Source organism: Symphodus melops (assembly GCF_947650265.1).
Source record: "Symphodus melops genome assembly, chromosome: 11".
Taxonomy (NCBI): domain Eukaryota; kingdom Metazoa; phylum Chordata; class Actinopteri; order Labriformes; family Labridae; genus Symphodus; species Symphodus melops.
In genome coordinates, this window is record NC_136701.1 from 8,836,196 (window position 1) to 8,855,138 (window position 18,943).

Consider the following 18,943-nt stretch of genomic DNA (forward strand, 5'->3'; position numbering starts at 1 on the left):
TCTTGTTGTATGTTTCCTTTAATTGATGAATTATTCATTTAGATTTTCATTTAATTGAATTTACAAATGAATGAAATATACGACTTTTAGTGGGACAAGCTGACAGACGCACACATTTGGGATATTTTAATAATGTGAGAACGAGTTATTGGAGTTGATCTTCGTCTCGTTCTTGTTTCTGACGTGCGATTTTAGCAGTGGGAAGTTATTGAACACTGAGATTTCAAAATGTTCCAAAACCTCCCCCATTTCTCTAACAAAACTCTGAAGTGCACCTTTAATGGGAAAATGTTGAATGAAATACTGGCTTTGAATAACATTATTCTCTCTGTTAGCACTGCACTGTTTGTTTGCTACCATCACAACCAAGTTATATTTTGGTTGGGCTTTAAAGCTGTAGTTGTCACAGGTAGCCATGATATACAGTACATTTTACTGTTGCGGATTGTAGTGGATGAAAATGATGACTTTTTTTCCCAGCAAAAGCAAAAAGCTCTATTTCTCTGTTCAGATGTTGAATACACCAGTTTTCTTGTCAGATCCATTCCTAAACTTCAGGCTGTATCAGAAACATTTGCAATACAGATATGATAACAAATTTAAAGGGTTTTTATAGCTTTAGGCAAAAACAGCTGCTGCTGCCCTTAGAAAAGTGTTAACTTCCAAAAGTATTGAGACCTCAAGAGCTTAATAAGGTCTTTAGTTGCAGAGTTTGTTGTAATGTGTCACAACAAGCAGCCAACCACAAATAAAAACGCAGTGTACATTATCAACGCCTGTTTGTTAATTATAATGTTTATGTGCTGTGCCACTTTAAACAGTTGAAAGGACATTCTTGTTTCAAACCTGCGGTCCTGGTGTTTCTAATAAATGATGTCTTGTGTCCTCAGGTGCGTAACTTGTGCTACATGGTGACAAGGAGGGAGAAAATGAAACACACCCTGTGCGACCTCCAGGAGAAGATCTTCCACCTGCAGATACAACTACTGGAAGAGGATATCGCTGGAGGTAAGAGAGAGCAAACTATGAGCGTGTCTTTGAATTTTTCTCTCTCTAAAAGACACAATTACAACTGTTACTTTTCACTCACTGTAGCACTATAGCTATTGCCGCCAACACACACACACACACACACACACACACACACAAAGGACAAAGTACAATGACTCAAAGTACAATTTGGAAAGCTCAAGTGCATAAGAGTTACATCCAAACCCTCGCTGACTTAGGGTAGTGGGTGGACAGTTTTAGAAATGGCCCGTCATCATTTTTTTGCACAGTAGGCTACACTTGACACCTGCACAGAAGAGAGCTCTGGAATAATAGTTGAGCCAGATATTGTGACACACACAGTTCACAGAAATGGAGCTCGAGTTCCTCTCCAGATGGCTGACCTTGTTGCATTTAATGCTGCTGGTCTGTGATGGAGGACTGAAAGAACGGAGCTGGCTGGTTGAGCAGATGTTGCTTTGATCAGTGCAAAGAAGTATTTCTATTTTCTCTCTCACAAGCTTTTATTGTTTACTCCTTTAAAGTGCTACGCCGCACCTTTAACATTAAACAATCAATTACATTGTTAACAACGGACGACTTCTGAAGTAATAGATCTTTATTGTTATAATAATAACAGTGTGTGCATATATGCTGGTATATATATAGATCTCTTCATTATAGTCACTAAATTGGGGGATGGAGACAGTTTCAGTGGTAAGTTAAATCAATAATGTTGACAGTGAAATTTAAGTACAGTATGTTGATGACAGTTTAAATAGTTTGATTATTAAATAATGATATTAATCCAGTTACCATGGGGATTTATGTGAATCATTGTTGTCATGGTTATACCATTGACATACCACCAGTATTGTTATGATAGTGAACTCCCGTCCGTCTGCCACTTTGGCTTTGTGTGTGTGTGTGTGTGTGTGTGTGTGTGTGTGTGTGTGTGTGTGCGTGTGCGTGCGTGTTGGTTGAAACCCAAAGTCAAAAACATAGAGAGAGTGTAAGTGTTTGCAAGATTTAGTGGAGTGCATAGATGTGTTCGCAGCCTTCTTTGGGGAAGATGAACGCTGCAAATTGAGTACTCTGACACACACACTCTCTCTCTCTAACAAACACACACACACACACACACACACAGTGCAGAGATCCTGACTCAGCAGATTGCTGCCATCAGGTACTGGAGGCTGTGCTGCTGGCACTAAACAGCCATATCTATTCACACTCCAGATTAGAGAGGGGTGTGTGAGAGAGAGAGAGAGCAGCAGAGAGTGAAAGATGAGGTTGTCCATTATAATGATTTGCCATGTCCCTCACCTTGTATCTACCTCTTTTCTCTGCCTCTTTTATTTTTCTCTCTTATTTTCCACACTCCATTCCTCTTCATCCTCCTCACTAATCTTTTTTTTTTAACTCCACCTGTGTCTACTTTTTTTTTTTAAACCATTTGTGATGTCTTGTTTTGGTTATCTCATCAGACACGTTGTTTCTGTCAGCCAATCAGATTATCAGTTTATTAGTTTCACAATCCTTTTGTTCCTTTTTTCCCATTTTGCCTCACAGAACTATTTGTTCTTACATTAAATTGAGAGTAGATTTGATCCTAGCCCAAGTTTGCATGTATATATGCATGAATGTACATATATCAAGCATAACACAAAAGCTGAACAGGTTGACTAACTTATTTATCCGACTGCTATTTATTTATTTTAAATGGAGACAGTGCACATTAATTAACATAAACATGTAAATATGCCACATTATAGCCTCAGGCAGACTTCCATCTGTCGTCCCTGGGCAGGTTGGTTGTAAACAGGTAAGCAAAGTTACATAAAACCACAATAACAAGCAAATGCCAATACGACAGTTATTAACAAAACAACAGCACTTATTTCTTTTAGTTAATAGAAACGTATATACACAAGTATAAAGAGTGGCTGTTTGATTTTGTTCTGAACAAACCAGTATGAAGTGACCATCGGAGTTTAAAGTGCATAGAGTGCTTATAGTGCTGCTAAGGGTGGTAAAGTGTCGGAGTATTGCACATAATTAAAGTCCTTTTAACTTCTACAACAAGGAGGGTACAAACAGTTTTAAGCCCTTATTTTCCATATTTTGCAATTCATGTTGCCTTTTCAGGATCTGAACTTATTGTATGGTGTCTGTGCTAAAACAGTGACCAGCCCATTGTTTTGTTTGCCAGATTGCCTAAAAATGATCCCATTATCAAGAGAAAATCAGCGTTCTTATCATGAGACAACAAGAAAAATAAGTAGAGATTTATCACAGGAAAAGAATCAAATGCAAATGTATGAATACATGCCCTTGTAGGTGTTCCATTTTGGAAAAGGTTAAAGTGACAGTGTTTATTGTTTTATTTTTTCACTGTTTGAATTGGTTTAACATCCAATTCTAGGAAGGTATCCCTCCTCTCTTCTCATTTCCCACTGGGCTTGTTTCGATGTGGAAAACACAAACATCTCCTCAAACCAGGCTGAAACACAACCTTAAACCTCTTTCTGCTTTGTCTGTCTCTTATTGTACTCATCTGTCATGTCCCACTTTCTCCCTGCCACTCTGCCTGTCTGTCTGTCATGTTTATGTGGCTGTCTGTCATGTTTAAGGGCTGCTCTCGTCATGCTTTGTGAGTGCTAGCATGTAAGCAGCGAAGTGGACAGGCAGGCATTATCCCAGAAGAGAAGCATAATAATGGAGGTAGGAGGAAGTCTGCATGATGATGCACATGGCATCAATCATTAGGAAGCTGTTCTTTCTCTAAGTACCAGTCACATTATCGTTTACAGCAACGTAATGCTTAGACTCATAAATCATGTTAAGTAAAGACTTTGAATAATTAAACAGGAATACAGTGATTTGAAATTGCAGTTTGAAGTTGCAGTTTTAAAGACTTGTGACTTTAGATTAACAGGAAACTCTTAATATACTTCACTGCCGGAAATTTGGTTGATTTCTTTACAGCAGATTTCTTCTTAGGCCCTGTGTCCAGTGTTTATTTATTTTTTCTCAGCACCAGCGTCTTTTGTCAGTTGTTTTCAATGTGTAGAGAGAGTTCTCAGCAGAAAGCGGCAGCTCTAAGCACTCAAGTTAAAAATCATTCAGCTTTTCAGAAAGCTGCACTCTTTTCAAAATGTATGATATTCCCCGTTTTGAACCCTTCTTTTTGAATCCCGTCGTGTTCCTGCATCCACTTTTCTCCATGTCAGCTGGGGTAAAAAAAACAACAATCTCAAATATAAAACATGCAGTAACAGGTAACGGAGCAGTGTCGATCATACAGTGGTTGTTGTCATCAACAGATTTTTCCTCTTAGCGAACAAAGGCTTCATGCAAACACCCCAGAGCAAACAGCCAGCTCTTTTTCTGCCCGGAAAAAACTAGGTGGACCCAGGGCTTGACATTGCTCATTCCGTGCTACAGTTATATCCACATAAACCAGTTTACATGGATGTATATTTAGAGTTGTAACTGTGATGTTGCACAGTATGCTGAGGGCGATTTTCCATATCTTTTGAGAAAACATGTTGGGACTGCACAGTGGTGCAGTGGTTAGGGCTGCAGCCTCACAGCAAGAAGGTTCCTGGTTTGTATTGTCGTCAAACAGGGCTTTCTGTGTGCAAGTTCCCCCTGTCCGTGCATGGATGGGTTCCCTCTGGGTACTCCGGCTTCCCCCCACAGTCCAAAGTCACCATTGACTTTGGACTCCAAATTGTCAGTAGGTGGAAATGTCAGTGGGATGGTTTGTCTTTGTATGTTCGCCCTGTGCATGACTGGCAACCAGTCCAAGGTGTACCCCGCATCTCGCACAATGAGTACTGGTGATAGTACACATTTCTGTGAATACGTTCAGTTTGGGTACACTTTGAAGAGGTGACTTTGCTGTTAGCAGACTACCATCTATTCTGAGAAGCTATGACCATATTTGAAGAGAATGTCATATGAAGTATTCCAAAAGTATAATATATGGTCTCAGTTGACAGTAGAATGAAGGATTGTTCTTCAAATAGAGGTTTGACATTCAAAGAGTGAAGGTGATGTGATTCTCCAGACCATGTCTAGAAATATTCCAAAGTGGGAAGGAATTTATGACACCTGTTGTACTGTATATAATGCCTCCACACTGATCATTAAATTGTCTGTCTTTTAGCCTGCACAGAGTCTCAGTGTTGTCTGTTAGATTAGAACCACGGCCGTGATATGCTGCGTTAATATTATCCAGTCTGTTGATAGATTCAGCTTTAGGGACATTTATATTATTCAACCCATCAACTGGGAATAGCTCCGGCCTCTCAATATCCAGAATGGAATAAGCGGTATAGATGGATGGAGAACATGTTGATAAAGAATTACATGCTGTAATGTAGGCAGGACTTTCTGTAACACACCTACACACAGTATTATTGTTATGCAGTAAGAGCACTACTTTTACATCCTGGCTCAAACTGAACTGTGACAAGCTGACAGTGGATAACATTGGCCTCTCTGATCTGCTCTCAGCAAGTGTGTATGTATGTGTGTGTGAGTGTGGAAGAGTGAGCAGGATGAGAAAAATGAGGAGGAAGGATAGTAAGGGACAAGATGGTAATAGGATGCAAGTGTAAGCAGTATGAGCAAGTGTGAGTAGTGATGATGAGAGAGGAGAGTGAGAGGACCGGAAAAAGTGCAGAGAGACGGAGACAGTATGGGAGGAAAAAAACCTTTCTCACATTGCACTAATGAGCTCAGGTAAGAAATGGGTTATAGTGACTTTACACACACACGCACGCACACACACACATACGCTGCAGTTCAGTGCGCCTAGAAAGAGGGGAAATTAATCACAAACTTCAAAAAGACAAATCCCTTGCTGCTGTTGCACCTTCAAAACCTGAGAGGAATCGTTGGAAGAGCTGGAGAGAATTTCTACAGAAAAACTAAAAGCCAAAAGAAGAAACAAAGGCCAGATCTGACAAAAAAAAAAGTGTTTAAAAAGGTTCCTACTGCTGATATTTGGATTTGTGCCAAGATTACAAACTGCAGGGGGAAAAGCTTCCACAAGTTCAAGCAGAGCCTGCAGGCGTCCTTGAAAACCCGAAGACTTTTATTTTTCAAGGTGTAGAACATTTCAAAGAACAAGATCAGATTAGGGGAAAGAGGAGAAATGTTGAAAAATTGTCCCTGTGAGATCAGAGAGTAAGATAGTCCTCCTGTCAAAACAAAAAAAAAAGAAAGGAATGAAAATGTAGGAGCTGTGAGAGAAAGTGTTTTCCTCTGGGAGCTCCCTTTAAAGATCTCCTGGCGTTAATGGCCTCAGCAATTTCGGGAACAGCCATAAAATAAATTGGAAAAGGGATAGAGATGTTAGTCAGATACAGTATACCTGCACCCTTACAAATTCTCTTCATAAAAGTTTCATTCACTCAAGCAGTACACCGGCAGCCGTCACACTCTTTCCATTTCAGATTTTATTTCAGTACGAGTGCAAATACATTACGCTCACATTCTACAAATATGCACTCCATCTCTTAGTCACCCCTCAGGAAGGCTGCAGTACTCAGGTTTATTTACTTTTATTAACGCTCTGTCACGACACAAAAACTCAAGGATTTATTTTCTATTCCGGTGCAATATACAACTGGCTGCAGTCAGAGTTCATTATTGTTCAATTTTAACCATGCATATGTTCAGGCAGCCAATAGTAACACTGATTGACTCTTTTATGAAAAGTGGGAGTCAGAGTGTTTGCGTCACTATTTTTAGTGAATCATACCACCAGACTAAGCATTCACATACTGGTAACTTCAGTAAGGGCTGCCCTGCAGAGACCGTTTGACTACCCGTTCAGACTGTAGACTGTGGAAAAAAATAAATGAATATATAAAGATGACAGCTCCCCAAAATAGAAGTGAAAAAATTAAGAGCTTCCCCTGCTAAATTATGTCATATACTCTGCCTCCTCAATGTTAACATAAAATCAAAATGCACATCAAATAATGTGTTCTCAAACATGGTATGTGTCTTTAAAGTATTATGTCCAAGTGTTGATTTTGTTCTTAGAAGCTTAGATTTAATTAGTTATTTGATGCTATGAAAATGGTTGTATGCTGTGCTGTGTGCACCAGATTAGCAGAGGAGGAATGGCGAGAGAAACATGACAAACACTAACTGAAGAGAGTCTTTTAACTCTCCATAACTGTGGTTTCTGCTTGAAAGCGGCTCAAGAATCTGTTCTGCTTTCCCGTTTTACTGGCGCAACTCTCGCTCAGAAAGATGCATACATAGTCTTTGGTTATGACTCGGAAAAAAGCCCCCACTAACTACATTTCATGTTCACTTCTCCTGATCTGAAAAACATAACGGTCACTCTTTTTTTGAGACTGTGATTGCAGCAAAAGACAAAAGGACACAAAGATGTTCTTTGTAATGACAATTAATTAGATTTTCAATTTAATGTTGAGAAGAAATCAGGTCACCATAAAAACACAGAGACTGAACACCCCATAATAACAGCCAATGAACTTAATTAGGCTGTGGCTTCTTCTGGGTGGAATGCATTTTCAGAATATCCTGAGAAGGTTTGAGGTACATTAGTTGTTGTTGTGAAACTTACAGTCTCCATCTGTGAATGTAAATGTAACCTGTTAACTGTACAAACTCGCTTCTCTGATGCAGGGAGAGATCAAAGACGAATCTATCACAAAAATAATCTGTGAGATTTAAGATGAGCGTTTCTTGGCTGTACTCTGGTCATTTCTGATCAGATTCAATGTATTTCTCTGTTATAAGTGATATCTTTACAATAAGATGTCCTCCACGTTTTAATATTCTTTAACTTGTCTGAAAAGTTAAGTCCTGGAGTCGAAGTCAGCATGAAACATGTGAGCCTCTTTGAAAACATGATTTTATTTTAAGGTGTGGATAAACCTGCGGTTTAACAGCTGTTTGCAGATCAGATGTCCTTTAAGTCTTCTTGATTTTAGTTATTGTTCTACTTATAAACTGTCACAGTCTCTACAGTTATGCTTATTTCTGATCTATGCACACATACACAAACACACACGCAAAGAGAGTAATCTCTGTGTGAAATCTCTCTGGTCTCTCTCAGCTCCATTCATGCATGTCTTGCTCCTCCATGCTAAAGCAAGCATGAGGGCAGCCTACTGCTGAGCTATGACAGCCACACACACAGTGAGGTCATGTTCTGTACCGACCAGCAAAGGAACTTAAAGGAAACCACAAAATCTTTGCTGAAAATCCACACCTGCCAAACTGGTGTCAACAGCATCAGTCACAGTTTAGTGCCTCATGGTAAAAGTTAGCATTGTAGCTCCCTCCACAGACATGTAAGCATTGAGCTCAATGCTAATGATATCTTCTGACCCTTCATCTAGTGCCACCGTCTGATCAAAATGTGAATTTTTCATTGACACATACCTGGAATAAATACATCAGCCACGGTTGATGTTAAGATGTTGCCGATATCGACATTCAAACACCCTTATAACATTAGCAGTTAGCTCAAAATGTCTGGTATCTTCTGGGCCTTCATGTTGTGTAAGCATCAGTGTCACATTTTAATTTTGCAAGACCAGTACTTGAAAAGATATATATATATATATATATATATATATATATATATATATATATATATATATATATATATATATATATATATATATATATATTATTTATTTTTATTTATTTTTTATGGAAAAATACTGAACAAGTGCGTTTTTTTCACAGAGACTCATGGTTAAACTTTCTTTGGGTATCAGCCTGTCATCCTGCTGTGACTGCTGAGTGACACATACAAATACAACCAGCTTTCTAAACCCCTGCATACTGTATCTGGAATGAACCTGCTGCTGCCACCTGCTGTACCAGTGTGTGTGCGCACACACGCGCGCGCGCACACTCAAACACACGTGAAATATACAAACTTGATACACAGCAGCAGAAGAGTTAGTGAGCCGTGCAGTCGGGACTCTGTGTTTGTGTAAACAGCAGGAGCCTGTAACAACAAGACAACCAAACAATAAGGGCTTTCCATGTCATAGAAAGAAAGACGGAGAGAGACCCTCACTGCGCCGTGTATTTGAGACTCAGCGGAGTGTGACTGCAGCATTTCCTTACATGCTGTGTGTCTGTGTGCAGATGTGTGTTAACAGTTATGCGTGTTTTTAAATGCTGAGCTTAGTATCCATATATCTGTATTTCAGTAAATACTTAATATTAATGAAGTTTATTTTAGAGATGACTAATCCTAATGACTAATTTAAAGATTTGTCAAGGAAGAAACATATTTGCAGCTGTTTTTAAAACTGTATGACTAAATGTTTAGTGTTTTATTTACATCAAGGAAAACGTGCAACTATCTGATACTAGTGTTTGACAAAGAAGGTCAGAATGAGACATAATACATTAAGGTTTTTAAAGTTTATCTCCCCCCCTCAGATGAAGAGAATGATAAGAAGGGAGAGACAACCTACAGTAATGCCACTGCAAACTCCAAAGAATGGAAATTAGAGTCACAGTTAAAGTAAAAGAAACACGATTGGTTCTGTAGTCCTTTGAAAATGGCTGCCTTGGTGGCCTTGATGTTATTAGTTTATAAAACTGTTTTTATGTACTACCTCCTGCAGTGTATGAGATAATATTAAATGTCAGGTGTTTTTCTTGCTGGTATTTCAACTTTGACCATGTTTATGTATTGGTGTTTATTGTGTTACCTGCCACACTCTCAGCTGGAGGGAGAGAGAGAGAGGACAGCACGCAGCAGGGAGGCGCTCTGCAGGGATCTGTTACATGCTATACTGTGTATGGGGGGTGGATCCATTCTAAATTAATGCACACCAGTCACTCCAACGCGTTCCCTGTGCCTGCAAAGACCTCTGTGATCTAACCACGTCTGGCACAATGCGTGCGTGCGGTTCAATACACAATATGTGCATAGTTACTTTCCTTAAAGGGCAGCATCTAACAGTATATCTATCTTATTTAGCCTTGTAGTCTTTTTGCTTACATATTATGTTTATGTATATTTAATCTAATGTATAGTTACCGTGTGTGTAAGCATACATGGTCAATAAAGCTGATTCTGATTCTTCTAAAATGCTCTTATGTTTTTTCCATATGTTTTTATATGGAATGCAGTTCTTTGACGTTCTCAGAGAAGCAGGAACCCCATGACAATAGTCAGTATTCATCGTGTATAAAGCTCTAAGGTTAACTGAGGTCTGCCTCCTCAAGGCAAAATGAGTCTTGGCTCTTACATCCTATCCTTCCAACTTTGTACTAGAATACTTATCAGCCTTTACAACAAGCATTAACATGCATCCCATGCTCTTTGGTTTTATCTGGGTAAAGCAGGAGGGTAAATGTGCCACTGAAGATGAACTACGGCTCTATCACCAAACCTCATTTGTAGTTGAGTCACATATGGCTGGTGGCAGCTTTCCTTTTACTTCAGCTGAATGCTCACCTATGATAGGAGATGTCCTGAAAGACAAGTCACTCTTAAAGATGTTGGTCAGAAGTTCTTGTGCACCTTTGCTTTTACAATATGACACATTATTATGTCTGTAAACTGGACTTTGCCTTTAGTTCTCTTCATTCACAGCTCTTCTTTACTCTGTAATTTATTTCTCCCTCTGGCCTCTCTATGAGCAAGATGTTCTTTATGTCAAACACATGGCAAATCTTAAATAAGCTTCAAGTGTGTTTCAGTCAAAACTGTAGCGAATAAAATAATTCCCTCAAATGTCAGCAAAAAAAAAGACACTCCTTTTTGTGTTCTAAGCATCCTTTATATTCAGCTACCTCATTCAAACTTCACCTAAAACCAGAAGTTTCCATGGCTCGGCTACATTTTCCAGTGAAAAATCAAGTTTAAACTGATTTAATTCACTTCATCCCTTCTGTGTCTCCTTTCAGAGAAAAGCCAGAAAGGAGAAAAGAGGAAGCAGAATGGAGTAATGGAAAAAGGGAAGGAGAAGAGGAAGAGTAGTCCTGAGAAGAAAAAGGAGAGATTGATGCCAGAGAACGGCTCCCTGCTAAAAGAGCTAGGTACATTGTGTATGTGTGTTTGTGTATGTTTGAGTAGGTGCACTCCCTGTTGGTCAAATGCTCCGTATTGGCTGAACATATGCTACAAAACAGTATGTGTGTTTGTAATTCTGTTTGAAAGAAGCTGCTGACTCAAGTTGCAGCACATGTTTTTTTTGATGCATCAATTATTCATATAAGCCAGTGTTTTGGCACCATCGGGTGAAAATGAAGTACAAGTCTTTTTGAGATGAAAAACCTCTTGTTCAAGAGTGTCCAGGCCAAGACAGAAAGCAGGACACTTAACAGAGTTGCTGACAACACAGAGATATCAGAGGATACATAATTATAAAACATTCAAATACACCAAATAACAAATTTAAACAGATCGCCACAACCACATCAGGCAGAACAACTAAAGCCAAAGCATCTGCTTCCAATTAATTCAGCATCCAATGAGACGATGAGAGCTCTACAAGTTCCAGAACTTTTTCTAAAGAAAGGAAGGAAGCGAGAAGATGTCCAAAATAAGTGAGATGGATGACCTCAGATATGCTAATAGATGGGAAACATTTCAGAAAAAGGGTAGTAGAAATAGTTTTTTTATAAATGATATACTCGATTGTACTTTCAATTTCCTTTTATGTCATCAATCTTTCTGAAGACATGGAAAAATATGTTACCATTTTAGTTAATATTAGCTGCTTACAGCTATTACAAATAACAGGAAATAGAAACTAAAAAATATTGGACACAGACAACAAGTTTGTTCACTTACTCTACAAGGTGACAGCAATGGCTATCCAAAACAATGATAAGCAAAATAAAATATCATTTAAATTTAAATTTAAAGAGTAGAGGCCATACTGCTTTCCCTCATACAGCCTGTACCTAATGGGAAGATGAATTCAATAATTGAATACCTGGAATACGGTTCTTTATACAATATTACAACTACATTTTTCAATTGAAGATATTCTATATAACATTCGCAACTGAAAAGTGACTTAACAGGTATAAAATTGAAGAATCATCATTGTGTAGATTTTGGAATGAGGAGACGATACATTTGTTCTTCTATTGTCCATATGTTGTAAGTTTGTGGACCAATACACAAAATTGGATTAGGCTGCATCACATCTCTCTTTAAAGTTGAACCCTTAAACATTTTGATGGGGTTTTGGATGAATATTTTCCTCAGATGATACTTTTATTCCTTTAAGTAAAATCTTCGTATCTAAAGCTCAATCAAGGAATAGTTTGAATTGAAGTTTCTTGAAAAATACAGTGCAAAACAATATCTATTATTATCTAAATAATTGCTGTAAGTCAGTATAAAATAGAACATCATAGTGCCAAACGGAACACATGTTCTGCACTTATGAATGATTGATGTTAAGGTGCCAAGAAATTGAAGAGCACGGTCAGGTGAGAGGGTTCACACACTTGGGCCCTGGCCGGTATCCTGGGTCAGACGGACTCAGGTGTTTCGCGCTCAAGACCTTCATCCAGCTAAAGAGGGAGACGGCTTGGCTGTGGATTGACTGGTGGGCTGTTGGGACTTGGGTGGTGTGGAGACTCCTCCACTGGGGGCAAGCTTTTTTTAAAATGTTTTGATACATTTACGAATACTGATGGGATCCTTATAATTTAATTTAGTCTATTTTGTTTTGTTTTATCTAATTGATTCTATCATGTGTCATTTAGTTTTTTGGTTGTTTGGCCTGTATTTAATTTATATAAGGCTGGATTTGAGTAAGAAAACAGCCTTCAATGAATGTAATCATGTAATCGTCAGGTGCTTCCCTGTGTTGATGATGCTCATGTCTATGGCGTAGCGTTTTCTCTTCTGCAGCTTGAAGCGGTTACGAGGAGGTCTAGAAAAAAGGTTTAGTTTCATGTCATGCAAAAGCAGTTTCACTGTAAAGTTGTGTAGGTCTATTTGGTCCAAGTTACTTACATCTGTGTAGTTACACCATTATACAATTGGAAAAGTTGGGTCCATAAAGTATAAAGCATAAATCCACAGCATCAATACCTTTTTACCGTTACTTCTAGAATTATTTCAGCTTGAAACATACAATATATTTCTCAAATTTATTCAATGCAAAGTTACAAAATACATCATTAAATAGTCCAAAAAAAAATCGAGAAAAGGAATTTCATCAAAAGTTAGTGTGAGTTAAAGCAGGGAAGCTGGGCATCAGAGGTAGATAAAAGGCGTAGACGTGAGAAGAGAGGGAGAAGCTCTGTGAAGTGTCTTCTTTGTCATTAATGAACGACTGGCAGAGAGATGCTGTGAGAGAGAAAAAAGGAGAAAGACCTAACATCTGATCCTCATTATTATTGACATGATGATGGAGGGTATAGTTTCTGCTAAAAAGGGGTCTGTTCTATTACTTTTCAATACAGTGAAGTTTAACGCTCAGAAGACATAAACAAAGGGGGAAATTTTGCATTTAGAATTTAAGTATTTGGAAATGTGCTTGTAGTAAAGAACATTTTAAGTCAGTAAAGTTTATCTATATAGCACTTTTCACAGACAACAGTCAAAATACAACATTCATATAAAAACGGGAACAAACGATTGACACTCGTGTCAGCGGTGACTTGTAGTGGGGAAATGAAAGACTTTTTGATTGTCATGCATACTGGCAGCTGTGGTGCATAAAAAATGTAGCTTTTAAGTTCACTATACAACCCACACCAGCAGCTGGTCTATCAGGGTACAAGTTGACATTAGAGTTTAAACACAGGCTCTGTAAGTGAGGGTAGAAATATGTTGACTGACCTGTTAATCACACATTCAGATACATAATCCTCTAAAATTGAGAGTGTAAATCTGTAACAGTTTGAAATCTGGTGCTGTTGACGTAGCAGAACCAGTGCGCACTGTCTCAATCAAACCCAATGTTTCTGCTTATTGAGATCACAGCTTTTAAGGACTCATTATTTCCTTAACAGCCAAGCACAAGCAGAGAGTAAAAGCTGATTTGAGAGAGAAAAGACTGAAATCAATCTAAGGTTATTTCTTATCAGCAGGGTCTGCAAAAAAAAATGCTTTTTGTCCAAATAGTTTCCCTGCTTTCTGTGAAGAGTACTCTATTTTTAAATAAATGACTATCATTGAGATTAGAAAATTCCATCCACAGTGTTTGATAAGTAGTACTTTAAAAATAGATCAATGTAGTTGCATGCAGATTTATTTCAGTATTAAGTGGTGACCATTATGTATAAGTACAAGTTGCATTTCAAACTAATGGGATTGAAGTTAGATTGAACTACACACATTAATTATAATTTGTAAGAAAATAAATAATCAACTTACAATAAAAAAGGGAAGAAGTACTCAACTTGTTATATACTGTATGTATGTGTGGGTGTATAAAATAGAAAATAAAGTCCTCCATATCTTCAGGCCTCGTCTAAAAACAAGCTCCTCTTGCAGTGAAAAGAATCTTTATGTAGGACATCAAGTGGGCGGTTATATAGCCTTATACAATCCTTGTTTATTGGTTTCCACATCTAATAACTTCTGAATATCCCTGCAGTAACTTTCTGCAAAACAGCTGTGGGTTGCAAGGACACTTTCTGTATCTGATAAATATCTGAAAGCAGATGATGAAATCTGATGAGTCTTAATCATAAGTTATCCTCATTTTCATGTAAATATAAACACTTACCCTTTAGGATGAATATTTAGTTTGTTAAGAATAGTAACAGGAAAAATAATGTGCATATAAGTATAGGTTCAACCCTTTTTTAAAATCTGTCCTACAGTATAGCATGTAGTATTTTTTCTCCCTGACCCTCCATGGGTCCACAAGAGGGACAGGGTGTGTGTACAAGTATTTATTTGATGTTACGGACAATCTGCACAGTATTTAGAGCTGGTTTGTATGCAGGGCACACATATCTTCTGATAATATTCAAAACAGTTCTTTTGTATCTCTGTTCTGAGAGCAGGTTGTGACATCTATCCTGGCTTCCAATGGCCCTTACATGCCAGCTGATTACAGATTCAGCCTCTGAAACATAGTGTCAGCGCCCGTACAGCACTGAAGAAGTTACACTAAAATGCAATCATGAATCATTACGGTTATTTTTATGGTTATTCTGAGTAGGATAGAAAAGCCCCTTGATGTGACGGAAACAGAATTTTCATTGGAAAGTTGCCGAACCCATGAAGCGAGTTGATTTGAAAGTACGTCACTACGTTGTACCATTCTATTTTTAGAGCTGATATTCTCAGACGACAACTTTATGTCCTATACGACAGCATCATCCTCAGAACCGCTCTATTATCCACAATTTCAAAATTGTCTCTCTGTTCTCCTTTCCCACATTTTCATGAAAGAAAGGCGCAAGCAGAGTGCAAAGGATTATGGTCTTTGTAGTTCCCATTTCCATCCACTCTGCCCTACTGCGGCTAAAACAAAACTACCGTAAATTTCGTACTATTGAGCGCACCTGGATATAAGCCGCACCGGCTAAAAATAAGTAAATAAATGTATTTGTACATATATAAGCCGCACTTGATTATAAGCCGCAGGTGTCCACGCTATAACAAGAGCTATTTACACAGACGTAGGCTACCGGTAACATCCGCAAATACTGTAGCGTCCGTACGGACGTTAAAGGACGACGAGAGCGTTCAAATAATAACTTTTAATAACCCGATCACTGTCGGCCGTGACCACGCCGTTTACAGCAGAGAGCAACACATAACTTGCCGTAACAATCCAACTCTCTCCCCCAGCGTTCTCTCATACAGCCACTCAACACGTTCTCGCTGGTGCATTCACTGACTCTCCACATAATCGGAATTATGAACACATTATCAACTACTGACTTTACAACATGAACCGTTACAATACGAAGCCTAGCCGACGGTGTCTGTAACACGGCTGATGAAAAAGATGACCGTAATATTTTTCACAAGAAAAAGTCCATCCATTCACTGCCTCAGAATGACTTCATTACTCACTTCCTCAGTCTCTGTTGTCGCTGTCAGTGTCATCTTAACGTGCAGCAGCTCTGTTAGCTTCTTTGACAGCCAGGTCTATCGCCTTTAACTTGAAAGCTACATCATATGTATTTCTCCGTGTGTTTTCCATCATGAGGGTGCGTGCATGAAGCGCAAAATGACTGATATTAAGATCCGATGTGACGAAGTCAAATGTTTTTGCGGCAGAAGCTCATTGTCCCCCATAAAAAATCCATGCATTAGCCGCACCGGAGTAGAAGCCGCAGTGCTCGAAGTGTGAGAAAAAAGTAGCGGCTTATAGTCCGGAATTTACGGTACACGTTTTGTCCAAAAGACTCATTGAGTCATACTGTACCATCACAGGGTCATGACAGGAAATAGTGGCAATTAGTTTGCTTGCCAAAAGCATACATAAATATTTATGAGCAATGTTAAGACAGCAAACATTTATCCTCAATACTCAGTTTTCTCGTTATGCACTGTTTAATCAACTAACTTATTTCATTTGTGGTTAAATGCGTGTGTTTGTAAATTATTACTTAAGCTATTGGTCATTATTCATATTACTTCCACTCAAAATCATTAGGTTATAGCCATAAAGCTATCTTTGTTATTATAGTGGGATTTAGCCTTGAGTGGGCGGTAAAGTAATTTCCATCTTGAAACCTTAGATTTTAATTTTGAACAATTTACAGTTCATTTTGGTTACTAAATAAAGCAGTTCAGCTATGTTGAACAAGAACACAATTAAACAAAGCAAAAGAGCTGAGAACATTATAATGTCAGCTTTATGTAAGAATGACAAAAGACAAATATTATTATTACAGTTTAGCTTTGTAAAGTCAAGTGTTGCCTCAGGAGACCCCTCATATTGTATGTTTATAATGTTACATCTGTCAATAAGTGTCTGAGCTGGTAAAACTGTAGTGCATGCGTTCAGTACAGGATGCAGGAAATAGTATGCGGATCAGTAATTGCACTTGTGTCTTAGAAAATATGAAGACACAAAAGTGGAAGAGATGTGTGGAGCTGTTCAGCCACACACACAGTCTGCTATGACATAACTTTTTCTCATTTCCTTATTTAACCAGAGCTGAGGGTCACAGAGCCAACACCATGTTCCTGTCCAGCTGAATTTGATTAATAAACACAGTGACAATAACAAAAGACAGAAGAGTAGTTTGGCTCAGTCTTACTCGCTTCCTGTTCCGATACCATCTCCTTCTCTTTTATTTATCTCTCTCAGTTTTATCTGTTTGTCATCCATTCTGTAGATCTTCCCATCTCTCCTTTACACTCTTTCTATCTGAGAGATGAGGAAAAAGAACTGTAACTAAATGTAGATTAGTCGATGGGAGATCATCACTCACATTGTGTTTCCATGACAAACACTGTGCCTGTGTATTTGTGTACTTTTTTTGTATACAGCCGTACACATAGCAGTTATGTGTATGCATGCAGTCCCTAGCCAGTGTTGTATATAGATATGTATCGTTCATGTCAGCATGTCATCTCTGTGTTTGTTTGTTCAAGGCGTTTGTGTTCATATCTCACATTCTCAGTGTGTGTTTTTGTGTCAGGCCATCTGTTCTCTGTCGGGGTCTGGTCCTGACTCCCCGGGCTTTGTCTTCCTCTTTGTGTTCTGGGATCAAGATGACAGATATGTACCAGAACTCATTCTCAGATCTACTGTCCCCGATCCCCACAGTTTTGATTACTGGGCCCATATGGTGCTGGTGATTTGGAAAAGGAGGATTGTTTTGAAATCGTACTCGTGTCTCCTCATAGGCACTGAGGAGTTTCACCTTCGAAAACTGAGATCCCGAACACATTGAAGTAGTTCAACTCCAATGAAATCTGCATGTCCGAGTGGTTTAAGATGAAATTGCATCAAATGAAAAGCACCCACGGAAAATGAACTGTTGAATTGGAGAGAGCTTTGATTATATGGTGGAGAACTCCATCACAGTCAGCATTTTTTTTTTTTTTTTAACTGCAATTTCATTGTGGTTGACAATGGTTGTGGCTATTTAGAAATAATACAAATCATCTGTAAAGTTAATTGAAGACTGGTGACATCTGTAAATGTCCTATGAGCCCCACCATACTAAAGTGAGACCCATGGTCCAATAAAGCAAGTGTACAGAAGAAAACAAGGACCCTGTGACATCACTGTTGAGTACAAGAGAGCCTGTGTGTGAGCAAACACAGACAGGACTGAAAGACAAGAGTCTTCTGTAGAGTTTTTTTTTAGTCTGGGTCTTATTGTGTCTTGTCCATCCACTAATTTTAGTGAAGTGTTAAGTGTACTTTTTCTGCCTTCTGTACTTCCTCCTCCACTTTATCTCTCTTTTATTTTCTTATTTTTTTTCATGTCTGAGTTTCCAGGCATACTGTTGGCACCCGAGAACAATCCTTAGACTGTAGTGAGGGCTTTAGAGCTAGCAACACAAATTCTCTCTTTCTTTCTCACCCTCTCTCTTGCTCTCATGCACAGGCCTGGTCTTGGCCAAGTCCTACTTCTAGCGCATTCCTTACCATTCACTGCTCCAGTAGTGCTTGCTAGAAAATCACTGCTCACTGCTACAAAATCATTTGTTCTGTCATGGCAACCATTGTTGTTTTGGTTTTTTTCTGCTGTGGGACCAGTGTACACATGTGAAGAGGCTCACTGTTCTTCCAAGTGCTGCGGTCAAATTGCTTTAATAGAATTTCTGATACATTAGCATTAGCCTACAGTCTCCCTTTGCAGACCTGTGAGCTGCAGCAAAAGAACTGGTTTAAAAGAGACAGCTTCATCTGGATAACACAACTTTTTTTACTACTTCTTTTAGAATATTTTTCAGAAATGTGCTAAAGAAATACTAGGTCCACCGAAAAATAAATGTCCCTTCTGTCTTACAAAAGGGATTTCTT

At 38.6% G+C, this 18,943-nt stretch overlaps 1 protein-coding gene across 2 annotated transcripts in view; it reads left to right on the forward strand.

Moving 5' to 3' along the window:
- The window catches only part of jade2 (jade family PHD finger 2), a 171,403-nt gene that overhangs the window by 140,078 nt on the left and 12,382 nt on the right, over positions 1-18,943 (forward strand). The window contains exons 11-12 of one of the 2 annotated variants that reach the window (XM_079356165.1): positions 891-1,008; positions 10,930-11,061. In XM_079356165.1, the coding sequence (XP_079212291.1) occupies positions 891-1,008; positions 10,930-11,061 (250 nt within the window). The remainder of the gene's footprint in view (positions 1-890; positions 1,009-10,929; positions 11,062-18,943) is intronic. The other variant, XM_079356166.1, reaches the window with a different exon arrangement.